This window comes from Vanacampus margaritifer, chromosome 17, assembly GCF_051991255.1.
Source record: "Vanacampus margaritifer isolate UIUO_Vmar chromosome 17, RoL_Vmar_1.0, whole genome shotgun sequence".
NCBI lineage: Eukaryota > Metazoa > Chordata > Actinopteri > Syngnathiformes > Syngnathidae > Vanacampus > Vanacampus margaritifer.
In genome coordinates this window covers 6976379-6996246 of record NC_135448.1, presented here as the reverse complement: position 1 = coordinate 6996246, position 19868 = coordinate 6976379, and the positions used below count along the sequence as shown (strand labels likewise).

At 39.3% G+C, this 19868-nt stretch overlaps 1 protein-coding gene across 3 annotated transcripts in view; it reads right to left on the bottom strand.

The window, feature by feature from the left end:
- Positions 1–2449: 2449 nt before the first annotated feature.
- Positions 2450–19868, bottom strand: part of rbms3 (RNA binding motif, single stranded interacting protein) — a 317367-nt gene continuing 299948 nt past the window's right edge. For 2 of the 3 annotated variants that reach the window (XM_077547933.1, XM_077547934.1), the window contains exons 12-14: positions 11281–11373; positions 5821–5945; positions 2450–4042 (exon numbers count right to left, since the gene is read on the bottom strand). In XM_077547933.1, coding sequence (XP_077404059.1) covers positions 4039–4042; positions 5821–5945; positions 11281–11373 — 222 coding nt within the window. In that variant the 3' untranslated portion in view covers positions 2450–4038. The remainder of the gene's footprint in view (positions 4043–5820; positions 5946–11280; positions 11374–19868) is intronic. The other variant, XM_077547935.1, reaches the window with a different exon arrangement.

The following is a 19868-nucleotide window of genomic DNA, read 5'->3' as shown; positions in this document are numbered from 1 at the left end:
ATATGTATATTAATAAAAAGCAAAAAGCCCAAAAAATTGGACACTTTCCTTAAGAGGGTTGTGCTTTCCATCTTTAACTCATTCACTGCCATTGATGGCTATAGACGTCAAAAGAGCCATTTTTACTGGGCTGGCCGTGAATTACTTAATAAAACACACAAGCCATTTAAAATGATATGAAAGCTTTGTTAAAAGGCACTAAATGCACAGTTTGATTGTGAGAAGGTGCTCAAAAATAAAGGGAACACAATCCTAACACAGTTCCTGGATCAAATCCAGTTTCAATGTAACTGCACAATTCCGAATCAAGTACACCTGGTGTTGTGCAAAGGAGAGGAAAGTAGCACCATCCAGATGTGCTGGGGCCAAAAGATCGGCCGTATATTTTAGCGCAGTGTTAAACATGTGGAAGAGCTGCCAGAAGAACCTGGCACCATGCAGCCTGTTTGGATCTTTCCCAGAGAACACCAGATCGATCAGATTTGTAGATGAGAGCATGTTGGTACAGAACATGAGACAGACAACAGCGAGTCTGGAAAGGTTTTGGATTCTGAAATATCATCCAATGGTTTGTAGGTTTTAGCGGGCTGACCAACATCAAAATGGGGTTAGACTCCAAGATGAAATCCTCATACCCGTTGTCAGACCATGTGCTGGTGAAGTGGGCCCAATGCCTACACTCAGGTAGATCGTCTTTTCCCCAGACCTCGACCTAATCAAGGACTTTGGGGTTTTCATATAATGTCTCACCCAACACCACCTCCGCCATGTTACTCCGTGGACTGTCTAAGAAGTGACTGATCCAAGTCTGGGTAGAGTTAGCTCTCAGTTGTCCACTTTGATTTTGAATATCATTCGGATTCCAGTCCTTGATGGGTATTTCTGTTCTCGATGACTAAGAAATCAACAAATTTCAGATAGGCTGTTTCGTTTACTGGAATCAGGAATCTGTGATTGTGATTTTGTCATTGGTATCAAAATCCCACAATTTAGTGCAGCAACATTGGACTTAAGATCTGAACGGTTCATCTGGAAACTAAGGCTTAATTGCGATCATCACCAACCACAAAGCTCCCCCTTTTTCTGGAAGAAATTGTTATCTTGAGGGACACTGGAGCGGATCCAATTGTCCCAGAGGGAGACAAATTGGACCCGTCAAGCCTCATTGAGGGGATGACTGAAATTGGTTTGTGGTTCTGCTTCTGCACCACCAAATAAAGAAAAAAAAATATCATAGAGGGCATGAGAGGGGGCACAAGGGAGGGAATGACACTGAAGGGAAAATTAGAGCAAAAAAACCTGCCTTAGCCTTTGCGCATTAGTGGTGCCAGTGAAGCAGGGACAAAAAAGTTCAAGCACCATTGTGGATCTGGGGGTAAACGGCTGATTTCATTTCAGCAGAAAACAATTCTCGACTATGAAGTCATGGAAATCATACGCAGCTTGTGGATAGAAAGGGCCAATGAGATAAGCTCGGGTTTGTTTGTGCAACCCAACAAGGCGTGTGTCTGATAGTTGGGTTATCTTTCACTTGAGCCTAATTGTACTGAGCAGCCAGACTACGAGGCTTATCCTGCCTTCAATTCTATGGTAGTCACATCACATTTTTACCTTTGGAATGGATGGTACCTACTTCTCTGGTGGCGTTTGGAATAAGTCACTCAAAATAACAACAAAATAAATAAATAATGGCTGGGTCGTGGCGCAAATGCCTCCTCATACCACGTATAACAACGACGCAAGGTAGGCAGCTGGTCTAACAATACATTTTTCATTCATAAATATGTGAACAGCGGGCATCAAACCTTCTGAATCACTGTGTTATATTTCTTAAATCATCCCTCTGGGCACAGACAGCACAGATTAGCTTCCACCATGTTGAGACTATAGTGCGCAACTAGCAGGTTGCTTTGATTGGCCTTAATTGACCACTCCCACAATGGCACAGGCCTCCATCTCATGCATCGTTTGGCGTAGGCTCATCTTGGAAATACCAACATTGGTCTAACCTGCCTCTGCATAGAGTTATGGCATGCGCTGTGCAGGATTTACACCAGACATGAAAATAGAGCAATAAAAGTCAAATAAAAAAACAAAAGCCTTTGCAATATAAAATAAGAGCTCAAAATTGGTTTGGGATCCAGTTGTTTGTATGACTTTTGACATTTTGAATTAAGGCGTTCCTCTGGAATTGTTTCTTGTAAACGTGGCTATGTATTGGCTCCAAATAATGCAGTAAATAACCCTCATTTGTTTTATTTTAATAAAAAATTGCTTCCACTTCGGAGTATCTTCATAACAGCGACAGAGGCCAAAGGAGTTTGCACAATTTAGTGTGCAAAGAAAGTTGTTTTTGAGGGAAAGCTGGAAAAAGAACAAGACTTAGTCAGCAGTATTCCGCAATTAGTTTACATGAATCCCCCCCCCCCCCCAAAAAAAAGATGCAGAATGCACTCAGGCTATTTGATCACTGACATTGAAATAAAAAAACAAATAAGAAAATGGTCACTTGCGCCACCTCATGCATGAAAATATGGTTTGACATGTATGTGAGTGTGTGCGCGTGTGTTTTGAAGGATCCTTAAGGACTGGTCCGGCCGTCAAGGTCAAATAAAAAAAACAACAACAAGAGCAACAACAACATCATCAACAACAGCAATATCAACATCAACAACATCATTAACGTCAACAACAACCAACAGAAAAAAATGAGACGGAAAAAAAACAACCTCTGGTTTAGAGTGTATCTTCATCTTTGGTATAAAAATGGCCGTCCATGGGCTGCATTTGATCCACAACTAGGAAAGACTACAGAAATTGTCAACAATTTCCTCTATTGCTTTTGCACTGATTGATCTCAACCATAAGCTCCTCTACTCTATCTACTGTTTTTGTTTCACTGCCATTTTTTTGTGTTTTTGTACATTTTATAATTTTTTTTCTGATTTTTATTAACATTTGCAGTGTGACAAGCAAAGCGGGCTAAAAACATCGTAAAGCTCATAAAAAATGTAAAATGTGGCAGATAAAAAGCTGTAATGTCATTGACAGCAACGTAGCTTGGTAAATAATAACGATGACCATAAAAAAAGCGAGTTCAGCATTTTGCTGACAGACGCAGCACGCTTCCTTATATTTTGCTTTTTTCTTCATTGTGAAAAATCTCTTCAGAGCTCAAGTCTTTCCGCAACTGGCATTTAGTTCTTTTAACACATTGTTACCTCAGACATATTATCAAAGCATTCTTCTTTTGAAGAAAAAAAAAACTCTCTATTAAATCTGTACAGCTTATGTGATAGATTCTGTTTCCTCTTTAAATGACTCATCCAGTTTCTTGAACCTTCCAAGTGGTCCAAAATGTTGCTTTGCGTATGTTTCTGTTTTGTTTTCTTCCTCCCACCCCCAACCAGACGTCAGACTTGAACTTGCAAAAAAGTCTCTGGCGCCCTCGAAATTAAGGCCATGAAGATTCAAGAAAGGAAGAAAAAAATGTTTTCAAATATATCTAGAAAAGTAAAATTTAACACTAGAACATAAAAAATATTGAAAACAACTTTTAGCTTAGTATCTGAGGAAGACAATCTCTGTGTGTATCGCAAACGTGACTCCCCCTTTCTAATTACAAAATAAACTTCACTTTCACATTCAACCTTTTTTTGTGTCATTTTCTGTATTTTTTATTATTTTTTTATTGTTTTTGCTTCTTTTTTTTGTTAAATTGGTTGAGAATTTTCTTTGAGAAAATTCTCTAGCTTCAGCCCAGCCCTTCGGGCAGGTTTTCACACTTAACAATTTCATTTCTTTGCAACTGTGCCCCACAATGTCCCAAACCTCTTTCTCAGCATCCATTGCTTCCTTGTTTCCCCCCCTAGCTAACCAGGTAGAAAATGAAAAAAGTGTCTCTTTTTTGGTGCCTGGGCAATCTGGAAGCAATCTCCTTTTTTTTTTTCTTCCTCTACATTCCCCCCTCACATTCACAGTGCAGCCACCTTATGTCTCAAGGCAACGCTGTCACAGGAACATTCTCTCAGGCCGTTGCTATCTGATGGCAGAGGAGAACACAGAGAAGATATACAGTTGCAATCAAAATATTCCAGACCAAACCCCCGAAACAATACAGATGGCATTCCAGGCTGGGGAAACAAACTAAAAGACTAAACACCCATCAGAAAAGTTTAAAATGCTGCTCTCTACGTATTACAAAGATCAAAAAGTGCTATACAAGTGACGTTAATTTTCAGCAATAATTAAGTACAGCTTAATTCACTTTTGTTACTTAATGGAGATTTTAATTATTGTAGTCAAATCAATTGCTTACTTTGTTTTGATTACTTAAATCAGAGGTGTACAACAGAGGTGGAAAAACCAAGTCCAGAAAGTAAAAACCCTACCACAGTTTGGCTTTAGCCCCCAGGTGCTAGCTAGTTAGCTCCTGGGCTAGCTCCCATGGTGCTCGTTTACCTGCTAGCTAGCTCCTTAGCTAGCTCTCATGGTGCTCGTTTACCTGCTAGGACGCTAGCTAGCTATCTAGCATCAGGGGCTAAATCCGAACTGTGGCAAGGTTTTTACTTTGTGGTGCTAGCTAGCTTCCATGGTGCTCATTTACCTGCTAGGGAGCTAGCTAGCATCAGGGGCATAAGCCAAACTGTGTCAAGGTTTTTACTTTCTGGACCTCGATTTTTCACCCCTGGAGTACAAGCATTTCCCTTCAAGAGCCACATACAGAATAATCAGAGGATGCAAGGGCCACTTTGTTTTTGTTTTTACCTTAATTTATCAAGCACATCAAAAATCATTCAATCAAGGAATTGCATATTGCTTATATAAAAGTGTTTTTTGAAAAAAATGCTACCTGAACAGTTTAGGATGTTACACTATTTTGGGACGATTGAGACCCTGTAACAGACCCTAAAATATCAGCCCCTGCACTGAACAGAACCAAAACATTCAGAACCAATGCAATCTGTCGCGATCTGACCATTTTTAGCAGTTACTTCATGTGATAGTTTTAAAATTTGGACCTTGACACAAAGCAAATTGGAGGAAACCATTTTTCTTGTAAAATTAATATTTTTGTTATTCACCACAGCGTTATGAAGCAAACATTGTTACTTGTTTTATTTGAATTTTCATTTTTGCATATTTAGAAAAGCTCTACAGTATACAAAACAAATTTATTAGTAGCAGATGTCAGTTTTAGTATATCCTCGCTGTCCTGTGAAAAACACTTATGTCCATTTTTGTCTTTCTTATTTATTTATTTACATTTTTACGTTTATGGGATGAAACTGAATACAGACATCTAAAAAATGGGCAAAATAAAAAAATGGGCATAAGTGTTTCTCACAGAACAGCGACGATATGCTCCGGGCCACTTAAAAATGGACAGCGGGCCACAAATGGCCCCCAGGCCACAGTTTGGACACAATTGACTGAAATGAATCATTCCAAACTATTTGAGTTGAACTTAATCATTAGTATTATGTAACATATTTTACAGTGTAATTTCAGCAGTAATCATTCAAGTAACCATTTTACGAAATACAATAATAGAATGTATTAAAAATCACATTAATAGTACTTTTTCAACTTTCTTTTTTATAGTCGCTATAAATGAATAATGCAATCAAATAAAAATGCTTTGAGCAACTTCTAGAAAATTTTGGGCCTTATAATCGCAATTCAAACAAACAAATTAATGTAATTTCTACCTTTTATTGTGTCATTTTCACAGCTACATCCCCTTTTTGACACACTTCAACGGAAAACACCATTTTAGAGATGACTTCCCCAAGCCTATATTATAGTCTAAAGACTTACTTGGACTGGTACGAGTAAGCAGAAACGTGGTCGGCGGCACCGTCGACTTGAATCTGTTGCTGCTGGCCAGTCACCTCCTGTGATGAGGGAGCCACTGTCTGGGGGGAGGCATCTGTCACCACTCCCTGAGAACAAACAATTCAGGTCAAGTGTGAGCTTGAAATAAATCAGAAATGCTTAACAAATGTAGCATTTGAAAATATAAGTTCAGCAAAATCAATGTTGCACCCGTCTACGTCACAATTTGCCCCGAAATATCTTTCCAATAGCCTTTTTATTTGACTGAAACATTTCTCTAATACATAGATCAACACTTTAGCTGTTCACAATGGGTACTTCTGCAAGCCTCTTAACAGTTTTCAGACTGGATTCGGATTAAAATTTTCTGCCCTCTGTCTGCGGATGTGACGTTATGTGCGCATTGTGTATGTGAAGAAGGGAGTGTGCTGGTGGCAGTAGCGATTCAAAATTCAATTTTCTACATTCACTTGCTAAATGCTATATTGGGATATATAGGTCGTTCTTTAAAATTATCGGTTTATTTATTTATTTATTTGTATATATCAAAAGTATTCATGGTATCTATACTTGGCATCGTTGAGTACTTGTGCTGACATTGGTCTGGAAGAAAAAAGGGAAACGAACATCCCAATTAGTATTAATAATATAGGCTTATAAACATGGGGTTAAAGATGTTTTGAACATAATTTGATTGGGTGATCTATAAGCATGTATTACCGTCTTGAATTTTAAAATTTAATTTACAGCTGAGGGTAGTTAATTCAAGTACTAAACATTTCCATGTCTGTTTCCAAGTGCCCTTTATCTAATAATGAAGCTAACAAGGAAATTGAGATGCCAAACAACACATCTAATTGAAAAACGTACAGAGCAGAAGCACCACCGCTTCACTGAGGACTGACTGTGCATATACTTATCTAGCAGGCAAAACTAAATAACAGACGGTTTCCACCCAGGTCCCATGATAGCGGGTGAACTGTAGCCAATGCCGGCGGAATTTAGGGGAGAGGTGGGGTACACCCTGGAATGGTGGTGGACAGAATCATAGAATAAATGTCACGTAAATTGCAGAATTAGAAGCCAAACACAGAAAATACACGGTAAACAGTCTTTATATACAAAAATACAAAGTAACAACAGAGAGCAGGGCTGGATTCAGATGTCCTTTCAGAAAACACTTGATGGAGAAACCTTGAATGCGCTGGATGCACAACTCAAAAGTACAAAGTAACTACAGTGAGCAGGGTTGGATGCACAACACAAGCTTGCATGGAAGAAACCTCAACGTGCTGAGAGGAACCTTAACGTACTGACAAAAGTGTCACTCGGATATTCCAGCTAGGGTAAGGCACAATTCTATAGACAGAATAAAGGCCTATATGACAAAATAAAAGTGACTAGACAAAATATGAAAGACTAACACTGGACAGCGGAGCAACTGACAACAACATCATAAGGGATATATCGACTGCGTGGCAACTAAAAAATAAGAATGACTAGACAAAATAAGAATGGCTAATATTCGACCATTACAACTTCATAGCAACTGACAACATCATCATAAGGGACATAGCAACTGCATAGCAACTACAAAATAAGAGTGACTAGATGAAATAATAATGACTAATACTGGGCATAGCAACTGCATAGCAAGTGACAACATTATCATAAGGGATATAGCAACTGCATAGCAACTACAAAATGAGAGTGATTAGACAAAATAAGAATGACTAATACCGGATAAATGAGAGTGACAACATCATCATAAGGGACATAGCTAGCAACTGCATAAAAACTACAAAGTAGAAGTGGCTAGACAAAATAAGAATGACTAAAATGGGACCATAGCAACTGACAACATAATCAAAAGAGACATAGCAACTGCATCGCAACTACAAAATGAGAGTGATTAGACAAAATAATAACTAATACCGGATGGGCCATAGTAACTGTATAGCAACTGACAACATAATCAAAGGGGACATAGCAACAGCATATCAACTACGAAATTAGAGTGACTACACAAATTAAGAATGACTAATATGGGACCATAGCAACTGCATTGAAACTGACAACATAATCAAAAAGGACATAGCAACTGACAACATCATCATAAGGCACATACAGTGAGGAAAATAAGTATTTCACCCCCTGGTGATTTTGTGAGTTTGACCCTTTACAAAGAAAGGAACGGTCTATAATTTTCATGGTAGGTTCATCTTAACAGTGAGTGACAGAATATTTAAAAAAATCCCAGGAAATCACATTATATTAATTTTAAACATTTATTTGTCTTTTATTGAGGAAAATAAGTATTTCACCCCCTACCAACCAGCAAGAATTCTGGCTCCCACAGACCGGTCATGTGACCAGGAGGCACACACATTAGTCCTCTTACTTAATTGGTATTCCTAATTAAGTTCCCGTTACCTGTATAAAAACACACCTGTTCACAGAATCAATCAATGCATCAGATTCCAACCTCTCCACAATGGGCAAGACCAAAGAGCTGTCTAAGGACGTCAGGGACAAGATTGTAGACCTGCACAAGGCTGGAATGGGCTACAAGACCATTAGCAAGTAGCTGGGTGAAAAGGAGTCAACTGTTGGTGCGATAGTTAGAAAATGGAAGACACACCAATTGACCATCAATCTCCCTCGGTCTGGTGCTCCACGCAAGATCTCACCTCGTGGAGTGAACTGGATCATGAGAAAGGTGAGGAAACAACCCAGAACTACACGGCAGGAGCTTGTTGATGATATCAAGGCAGCTGGGACCACAGTCACCAAGATGACCATTGGTAACACACTACGCCGTAATGGATTGAAATCCTGTAGTGCCCGCAAGGTCCCCCTGCTCAAGAAGGCACATGTACAGGCCCGTCTGAAGTTTGCCAATGAGCACCTGGAAGATTCAGAGGAGGCTTGGGAGAAAGTGCTGTGGTCAGATGAGACTAAAATCGAGCTCTTTGGCATCAACTCGACTCGCCGTGTTTGGAGGGCGAAAAAAGCTGACTTTGACCCCAAGAACACCATCCCCACCGTCAAGCATGGTGGTGGAAACATTATGTTTTGGGGCTGTTTCTCTGCTAAGGGTACAGGACGACTTCACCGGATCGAGGGGAGGATGAATGGGGCCATGTACCGGGAAATCTTGGGTGAGAACCTCCTTCCCTCAGCCAGGATATTGAAAATGGGTCGTGGATGGGTGTTTCAGCATGACAATGACCCAAAACATACAGCAAAGGCAACAAAGGAGTGGCTCAAGAAGAAGCACATCTGCGCAAACTTGGTGACCAACTACAAGAAACGTCTGACCGCTGTGCTTGCCAACAAGGGTTTCTCCACCAAGTACTGAGTCATGTTTTGCTAGGGGGTGAAATACTTATTTTCCTCAATAAAAGACAAATAAATGTTTAAAATTAATATATTGTGATTTCCTGGGATTTTTTTTAATATTCTGTCTCTCACTGTTAAGATGAACCTACCATGAAAATTATACACCGTTCCTTTCTTTGTAAAGGGTCAAACTCACAAAATCACCAGGGGGTGAAATACTTATTTTCCTCACTGTATCAACTGTATAGCAACTACAAAATAAGAGTGACTAGATGAAATAATAATAATGAGTAATACTGGACATAGCAACTGCATAGCAACTAACATTGCCATCATATGGGTCATATAGCAACTACAAAATGATAGTGACTAGACAAAAGAAGAATATTGGAACATAGCAACTGCAAAGCGACTGACAACATAATCAAAAGGCACATAGCAACTGCATAGCAACTACAAAATAAGAGTGATTAGACAAAAAAAGAATATTGGACCATAGCAACTGCATAGCAACTAACAACATCATCATAAGGGTCATATAGCAATTACAAAATGAGAGTGACTAGACAAAATAAGAATGACTAATATGGGACCATAGCAACTGCATAGCAACTGACAACATAATCAAAAGGGACATAGCAACTGCATAGCAACTGACATAATCATAAGGAACATAGGTAGCAACTACATACCAAGTACAAAATAGGGAGTGGCTAGACAGAATAAGAGTGACAAAAAAATCATCGTAAGTGACATTATAAGGGACATATACAGAACCATAACAACACAATGACCCCGTGACTCAACCCCCCAAAAAACAGTAGTAGTTGTATTAGTAGTAGTACAAATAATAATAATAATAATAATAATAATAATAAAATGACGCATGATCATAATTTTTATTCTTATGCGTTTTTCTCACTGAATTAGTCACAATAGCTTATTTTATGTTGGGACTATGTTTTCCCTCATCACGTCAATCACCTTTAACAAGCTCTCAAGGATACTGGAACCTGTCTATATATCAGCCCTCCAGACACCACATGATGCATTGATATACACCCAGCTGCTAATGCCGGCACTCAGTGGCCACTGGTGAGGAAGATGGAAACGATAAACAGGGGCCCGAGGCCCGAGGCGACACTCCAACAACATCTCTCTGCCGCCATCCCGCTCCTGCATGCGCCTTTTCAGAGAAGAGAGGAGAAACTAATGCATCTGTCAGGGGGAAACTGTCATTGTCTGTGCTTGCGGGGTGAGCCAGAAAGCGGCGGCTGATAGATGTGTGTGTTTCGGCTACCTACAATCCCCCACCTTGGGTGTGTGTGTGCGTGTGTGTGTTGGAGAGGGAGACAGCAGCGGCTGCACTGTATCTCACTTGAGCTCCTGTCATCTGACACACGACTGATAGTCCATCTAAATATGACCACACTGTCAGTTGCCAGACAGCGATCCCACTCTTCCGCGTTCATGATTTGTCATATGCTCCAGGAGCTGCTTAAATGTAATACAAAAATGCAAAACAAGGACATTTGCAAATGTCCTTGTGGAATCAGAAATGATTGACATGTAATGCAAGCCTACAAACAACTTCATGAACAGCCCATTATGGTATACAGTTCCCAAATGAAATTAATGCTAACTGATGTCATCACAGATTAAAAAAATGAACAGCTGAACATGCTTTAAAGTATCTAGAAAAGTGCAATGGAACAATGCATGAATACTGGATTATTCTAAAGTCCAGGCAAAAGAGGATGTCAGGTAAAACATTTGTTCTTTTACCTTAGTCAGCATGCTGACTAAGGTAATAACATCCTGGACAATTTTTAAGTTATGGCGATAGAGGGTTTCTCGTAAAACTTGTGACTCAGCTTGCTTTGCTTGTACTTTTTATTTTTATTCATTGGGACGGGGCCAGCATGTTTGTTTGTAAAAGAAAAACACTTGAAAGTATACTTTAAAAATGTGTCTCTTAGGAGACTATTTCGGTGTTGAACATAAGGTTGAGAAATGGTTAATGTTAAGTGATTGGGCTGTCAGGAGTAATGAGGTCTTCTTTTGGTAAATTGTCTGCTGATTATTGATCGTAAGTCTTACTTCGATAGGGACGGCTGTTGGAGGCACAGGAGTGTACTGGGGAATGTAGGTCCCTTGCATAGGCGCTGCTGCAGCGGCGGCGGCAGTCATGTACTGAAACACACAGAAATGACATGCATTAACATCATTTGGGAGAAATTCCCTCAAGAGTAAATACTGCACATGGTTCTAAAAACGTATTTAGACTTTTTTTTTTTTAATGCTAGAGCATACACAAGGCTTTGATGCAGCTTCTGGCCTGAAGAGGTCGCTTAAAGCAATGGTAGTTATTACAAAAACGGCCAGCAGGTGGCAGCAGAGTATAAGAGATCAACCAGGGCCATGTTGCAACAAGCTCTTTCCCCCAGTGTTTTAAACTGATCTGTGAATAATGATGAAACTTAGCCATAATGCTAATTGCTGTAAAACGAAAACATATAGAAATATACGTTTTTTTTCCCGGTGAAAGAAGAGACTTTAATCTTTGTTTTGGTAGGTTCAATTTTTTTAAAGCAATATAACACAATATTCTGTGGGCCTTGCAAAATCAGTCAAAATCCAGTAAAACAGCCAGGAGCGAAAGGGGTTGCTTCAGTGAAAATGGCTGGGAGTGATAGAGTTAATCACGATTAATTTGGTAATAATTGCAATCACAACAAGGACAATCGTTTGTTATTTTTGTACAAAACAAGAACACCTTTAAACATGTAAAAAATATACTAAGACAAATAAAAACAAATTTAAACACTACAATTTTGCAAGTTTCTTTTGGACCAAACAATATTGATTAAATTTGGAATACAATTATTATTAATAGTATTTGTAAAATAAAAAGGTGCACATATATAAATTTAAACAACTCAACATTAGTATTAAAATATTTTATTTTTGTTTGCAGCTATGCCAATTTTGTAATTGTGGAGTTTAATAATTGAAATTGTAATTGCATTTCAATTAATCGCACAGCCCTTCCTGGAAGTGTTGGATATACGAAGATAACAAATAACAGGCACCAAATTGCATCTCTCTAATAAAAGAGTATCTAGTAGTTCAATAAGTATCTCGATACATGGGGATGTAATATGAGTCATTAATTTTAAAGTGGAAATTTCTGAAAAATAGTGCAATTCTAGACACAGGAACATCTAACTGCGTCAAACCTTTAATGTGCTTGTGTATAGTTTCCTTTCTAATCTCTTTAAACAACTCACTTCCTCCGGTCCATGTTTAGTGTGGTGCACACCATGTCACCAAACAACACAGTGACTACTTGTCAGCCTTTCAACAGGCCAACTGACTGATTTCAAGTTTGAAGACACCTGTGATGCTAATTAGAGGACATAATTTGATCGAACATGTCCCTATGGTCTTCATTTCTGCCGTCATTGTTGTGTGTTGAATCACAATACAAAAGCAATTTTCATAGGGTAATTTTCTATAAATTTTTCTTATTGCCTTTGTTAAGTTTTTCTTTCATTAGCATAGGGGTAACAACAGTTTTGTCAACATGCTGATAGTGAATTGCGTTTTACGATAATACTTAACTATATATATATATTTTAGGTGATACTTGGTATAAAAGGTTGAGAACCCGCTATTCTAAAAGTGATTTGGTCAAAAGAGTTTCCCATGCACCCGATGCCCTTTAGGGGGCGCCAAAAGAATATCGTTGCACTCTAATATGAGAGCCAAACAGAGGAGCATGTGAGGTAAACTAGCAAGAAGGAGGAGGAGGAAATGTCCCGCTGTATCATCGAGACTTCACAAGCAGGCAAATGTGCTAGGCCACAACTCAGAAAAAGACGGAAAATGGGAAAAAGACGCTAAAGGGAATGAAAGAAGAAGCGAAAAAAGAAGAAAGAGAAGGCCCCCTTGCCTGCGGCGTATATTCCTTTAGTCATGCTTCTCCATGCCCTTTTTAACTGGCTCTTAGCTCGCACCAAGATGGCCGTTTTACAGATGTGACACAGGTTGAGTTACATGACAGCCGTGGGGCTTTCACATGCAATATGAATGAGGACTCAACACAACAAATGAAGGACTAAAAGTGAAAATACAAACGGATATAAAACATATAATTCAAAAATTCTAAAATTAAATACAAAAAATAAATATAAATGGAAATAAAAAACAACAAAATGTATGTATATATATATATTGAACTTTTAGTCATTTATTTATTTATTTTTTATTTTAGCAGTTTTGGTCCTTTACTGGTAGTAAAAAAAAAAAGTGACAGCAGTCCACTGTAGAATGCAGTAATAGCATTATTTGGCTGCAGGCCCGACGGTGCCGGTGAAGTGTCATTACGAGCAGTGTTGCTAATGGATCGGGTATGGCTCCACCGCTCGCTGCTAATGAGAGCAGCTAAAGGCCATAGACATGGGTGATTAACTCCCCCCATTGTTGCTGGTACACGTGGCCAGAAGGATGCCCCGAGATGGGAAGTTGTTATGCGAGAGTGACTCTCGGTTATCTCACCTTCCCGACTGTCACGCACAAAAAGGGCTGAGGTGAAATATCCAGACTTGGTGACACGTTACCACGTCCCTTCTTTTCGCTCACCTTCCTGTCACTTCTCTTCCTCTCATCCTGCTATTGCCTGAAAGGGCCTATGAGATTGTTCAAGTGACCTTCTCCTCAGCAAATCAGAATCATGCATACCAATTTTTTCTCAGACTTTTTTCTTTGTCTTCCTTCGCTTTTACCCATTCAGCCAACTCACCTGCGAGGGCTGCATGAAAGCAAATGAAGGGAAGAAAGAGATAATTAGCAATGTCAAAATATACCTGTCAAAAAGGAGACTGTCCATTTGAAATGGTATTTAGTTGCAGAACAGCATATGGAATTAAATTTTGCGTTAAGAATATTAATTAATGTTATAATATGATTTCCCCTTCAACCGTAAGCATTAGTTAACCTATTTAAGCAGTAGAGCATAATAATAATTTAAAAGCAGGGCATAGTTACACACTGGATCGGAATTCAGTGGTTGTCAAGAATGGCGTCAAAGCAATGTGGTGTGACGTTAATAAAGCTAAAATGTTTCCTGCACCAGCTCGTTATTACTTCCACGTCTTTTCTTTGGCAAAATAAAGCCAAACCAAAATCTCAAAACACCTGAAACAGATTGTTACGGCCAGAGATGGCAAATCCAGGTCCAGAAAGTAAAAACCCTGCCACAGTTGGCTTTAGCCCCTGATGCTACCTAGCTAGCTCTCTAGCAGGTAAACAAGCACCATGGGCGCTAGCTAGTGAGCTAAATAGCTAGCACCTGGGGCTAAAGCCAAACTGTGGCAGGGTTTTTACTTTCTGGACCTGGATTTGCCACCTCTGGTTACAACCCTATTTTATTTTTGTCACAGAGAAAGGGGCTAGCATAGAAGAAACATTTAGATTAGGGGTGTCCAAACTTTTTCATGTGAGGGCCAGATACATAAAAATGCAAGGATGAAAGGGCCAGTTTAAAATACTTCAACTTTAATTTAATAAACATGCTAAAATCAGTCAAACAAGTAATACATTTACATTTTTTAGTTAACAGTTTTCTGTTAAAGAGGCAGTGTGTATTACTTAGCGCCATTTAGTGGTGAACTAATAATTTATTAATTTAAAAGAAAACTATTAATTCCAAAAATAACCCCCAAAATAAGTTCTATCACATCAACATACATTCTTTTATATAGTCATAGGTCTAGTAATCGCTAATTATATTACATAGGTTGCACCACGCCTTACAGGTGGCTGCCATGTTTCACCGCCATCTTTCTGCTATGATACCCGAAGGAGAAGAACTTCACTAACATAGTGCCATAGAGCCTCTGCCGCTTGTGCGGGAAAACAGTATTAGGATGCTTGTCTCCCTCTGCTTTGCTCTCGCTAGCCTTTGCTAGATTCTCCTGCTAGCTGTTTTTGTTAGCCACTCCAGCTAGCTTGTGTTAGCCGCTCTTGCCGCTCCCGCTCACTGGGCAGTCTCTCTGAGGCACCGTAGTGCGTGTTTCAAAATCACTGCATTCTATTAGTTCAGCACTAGAGGCACTAAATAATACACATTGTCCCTTTAAATTGGGTATTTTTCAAGATTTTGGGGTGGTCAAGGGCTCTGCACACTACAAGACCAGATCCACCCCATGCACTTAAGAGTAACATAATCCCATCTCCACTTTCAGATCCAAAATAAGAGCAAACTGTAGAAAGTTGAGCATTTTTAAATCAGGTACCAGTACTTGGAGATCATCAACATGATTCCAGAAAATGGAAAAAACACATTTTTGCTTCCAAGAGTGTAACACAGATGGATGTGCATGTGTGATGGCCTAAAATGTTATGAAATGAAAAACAATAGTTATTTTAGGCTAGGTTAGGTTAGGTTAGTATATAATATAAATACAGTCATTCCACAATGCACTTAGCGTGCCTGGTAATGAAGATTTTCTATAGATTTGCCATTTGTTTTGCTCCAGAAAGACATTCTGGCAAGCTAATATCCATCAATCTATTTTCAATATCGTTTGTTCTCATTAGTGCCCCGGGTGAGTTGGAGACCATCCCAGCTATGCAACTTGGACTGGTTGCCAGCTAATCATAGGGCACATTTAGACAAACAATAATTCACAGTCACAATTAGGGACAATTTAGACAGAGGTAACAAATCCACGTCCAAAATATTAATACCCTGCCACAGTTTGGCTTTAACCCCTGGTGCTAGATAGCTAGTTAGTAACAGTAACAGTAGCAGGTAAACAAGCATCATGGGAGCTAGCTAGGGAGCTAGGGAGCACCCGAGGCTAAAGCCAAACTGTGGTAGGGCCTTTACTTACTTACTTTTTACTTTTTGGACCTGGATTTGCCACCTCTGAATTTAGAGCCTCCAAACATGCTAACTCCAATCAGGAACAGAGGTGGCAAAACCAAGTCCAGAAAGTAAAAACCCTGCCACAGTTTGGCTTTAGCCCAAGGGGCTAGCTATCTAGCTCCCTAGCTAGATCCCGTGGTGCTCGTTTACCTGCTAGGGAGCCAGCTAGCTAGCATCAGGCGCTAAAGCCAAACTGTGGCAGTGATTTTACTTTCAGGTGCTAGCTAGCAAACTCCTTAACTAGTTTCCATGGTGCTCATTTACCTGCTAGGGAGCTAGCTAGCTTTGGGGGCTAAAGCCAAACTGTGGCAGGGTTTTTACTTTCTGGACCTGGATTTGCCACCTCTGCTCAGGAAAGTTGAACCCAGAACTGTAACGCAATTGTGCTAACCACTACAACTCCATGCTGCCCTTCAAACTAATTTAAAAAGGACTCCTACATATTGTGTAGTGAGCTTTGATTTAAAAAAAAATCTAGAACATGACACTATACTTCTATCCATCAATAAAGGAATGGATAATAGAGGAAGGTGCTTCACACAAATCTGTCTTCTCAGGACACTGAAGCTGTCAATTACCACTGTCACCATGACAACAGAAACCTACATTGTATATATGATGACAGAAAAAGGATAGACACTGTGGAGGCAAGGTCACCTCTTGTCATGTCAAACGCCGTCGCCTCCACTCAAACATGCATACAACCCCAAACAGAAGACAAAAAGCTAATAAACGCATCCACTCTAATCGCAATGCATGACTGATGGACTCTTGGTAAGTTTTTGAGACCTCGCTGGTGGTAAATAAATGAATAACAAAACAGTATACACAATAAATCATCCAGGATGGCACGTTTATGTCATCCATAACTGGCCATCCTAAGGTGTTTTAGTATTCCGTAATCATGTTGCTGCAAACAACAAAATGAGCAACGGAAATGGAATTGTTGTTTAAGGCTATAGAGCAAACTCGTCTACTACCCGACACTCAAGTGCTTTAAACACAACTCTTGCAAGGTTGTGTTTTGATAACTATTTGATTCAGTGGTACCTGGCATTGGGGAGCCCCGTTTTGCATCTATATGAGATTTAGTGAGCTGTGAAACAATAAGACACTCAGGCAAGAATGTGTTTTCATTGTTTAAAAGCAATAAAACCACATGCAGACATATTACGGGTGGAAATCGCAAAGTAACTGATATGAAATGTCACTGAGATATTTTGCATCGATACCAAAAGTGAACTTCTAGATAGATATCTACAATACATTATAATGTACATGACGTAAATGAAAAAGAAATCACTCTTTGCTATAAATCATATATATATGTATGTGTATATGTATATTTTTCTCATTATTGATCAATCGTGACAAACTATCAGCAATTACTGCACTGCAATGCGTTAAATATTTTCATTTTCACAACCAATTCAAACCATCTTGTGGTGAAAAAAAAATAAGCTACATTCCAAAGCCGTGACCACCAGACGAGCACTGAGTCACACTTCCTCAGCACAAGGTGAAGTTTTCCTTGCCTCTCCTTCACAGCAGGCTGCACGTCCAAGTTGATTGTCAACAGAACAAATTTCTCGGAAAGCGGCGGTCCCCAAACCAGGAACATTGGGTTTTTTCTTGATGGGAGGAGGAAAGCCACAACCGTACGCAGGCAGACTTTGAGGAGCAGCCAAGAGTATTCTGAGGTGTGGCGCCTCCTTAACAGGTCACTGGTATTCACAGTAAAGCCACATTTTCACCAAGCGCTATGGTTCAATGGTAAACTCTGATTTGGTTTACACCACAGTGTGTGTTTTTCAGATAACTGCACCAGAGGTTCTTGCCTTACATGGGAACCTCCAAGGTCCAACCAAGATGTTGGTTGATCCCCATATTTGTCCTCCAATATGATTTATGTAAAAAAGTGTCACTGCCCTGAGTTGTTTAACACATCTATGTAGGTTACCGTATTTCCACGAACATCAATGCACCGTACTATTGGGCGCAGGCACGCTAAAACATAAGCTAGCTAGCATGCTTTCACGTTAAAACATACGCTAGCATGTATGCTAGAACTAGCGTATGTTTTTAAAAAAGGTAGCGGAGAAAAACTGAGTTCTGTTGTACTTTATTGAAGTATTTAACAATGTAAACATTGAGTTTGGTTCTACTTAAAGTATTTAACAACAACTCTGCCCTGAGTTGTGTAACATTTCTAATGTATATATGGTAAGTACCATGAAATAAAAGCTCGAATGTCTGAACTTTTTTCAATACACTTTGATTCTTATAATAATACTTCTGCTTTTAAGTCTTTTTTTGAGAGTCTTTTTGTATCTGTACTTATAGCGTGAGTGCTGTTGCCACCTGGCAAAGTCATGTGACCAGAAGGAGGTTGTTCAAAACAACCCCACCACATGTGCGTGCACTTGAGGAATCCGCTCTGAGGATCTGTGATGTCAAGTCCACTTTACTTGAAGAGTCTGTCTTTTTCCAGGCTTTTTCAAACAGTCACCGTGAGAAAGTTGTCCACATGTGGCATGTACAGAAAACTAGAGGTGGGAATCTTTGACTGTCTCACGATATGATTTAGATTTTTGGGTCTAAGATTCCACTCAGAATCGATTTTCAATGATTTAAAATTATTTGATTGGCAATGATTTCTGCTTCAATCTATAGATGTGCAAAGAATCGTCATGATCTACTTCAGTCTGACTCGCTAATGCTAATTAGCACGCTGCTCGTGGCACTTTTATCACTCAAAAGAACGGCTATTCATACAAAACGCTTCAGGAATGTATACAGAGAAGCATGTTAACATTACTCACCGGCATATACTCTTCCTACGCTGCAACCCCCCCCCCCCCCAACTTTTATTGGAATAACTTGTTCGTGACTTTTTCCTTCTACTCTATAATGTGGCTACAACTTAACAGTGTATCAGAACGTGCAGAACCACACTGCCCCTAAGTGGCCATATCGTTTACAACATGAACAGCACTAATGCTAAAAGTGAAGGGAAGATCCCATTCAAATTCTAACAGGAAGTTAGCATAGACTTTGGGAGTGTTTTTCCTTCAAATAAATATTCACACACAAATGCTGTGGAAACACAATTTTATGCATTTAATATGTTTTTAAATAATCGTCAGATAAATCGGTATTTTTTTCATGCATAGATTACAAAATCCTTACTTTAATCAAAAATAACTAATACAAACAATGCATTTCACAACAAAAACAACTACTAGTATTTTCTATGACCTCCATGACTTTTATGAATAGCATCATGTCTGCCAATAAAGGCACACACAAACAAGGGCAAGACAGTATAAAATAATTCAAATAAAATCAAATGAAATCAAATAAAATCAAATGAATCTTACTAAATGTCAAATGTTGTATGGAGTGGGTGCAGCTCACAAACAGAGAAAAGATAGATAGACCAGACAGCAATTGGTGAAGCAAAAAAAGAATAATAATAAAAAAAAGACTGCCTTTACCCTACTTTCTTGTTCTAATACAATTCATCAGACATCAAAAGCCATCACCATAGATTAGCCTACAGTATGTCTAATCCTGGCTGTAAGCACATCTGGGACAGATAAAATGAGGGTTGGTCATAAGTGACAGGACCAACATGGCATCACAGTCAATGACAGCTCACCGACAAACACGTTGGTAACTGTTCCAATCACACACGCACCCACATTGTGATTAAACATGAAGGCAGAGCAAAGCTGTGCCCCCGGGCATGAGG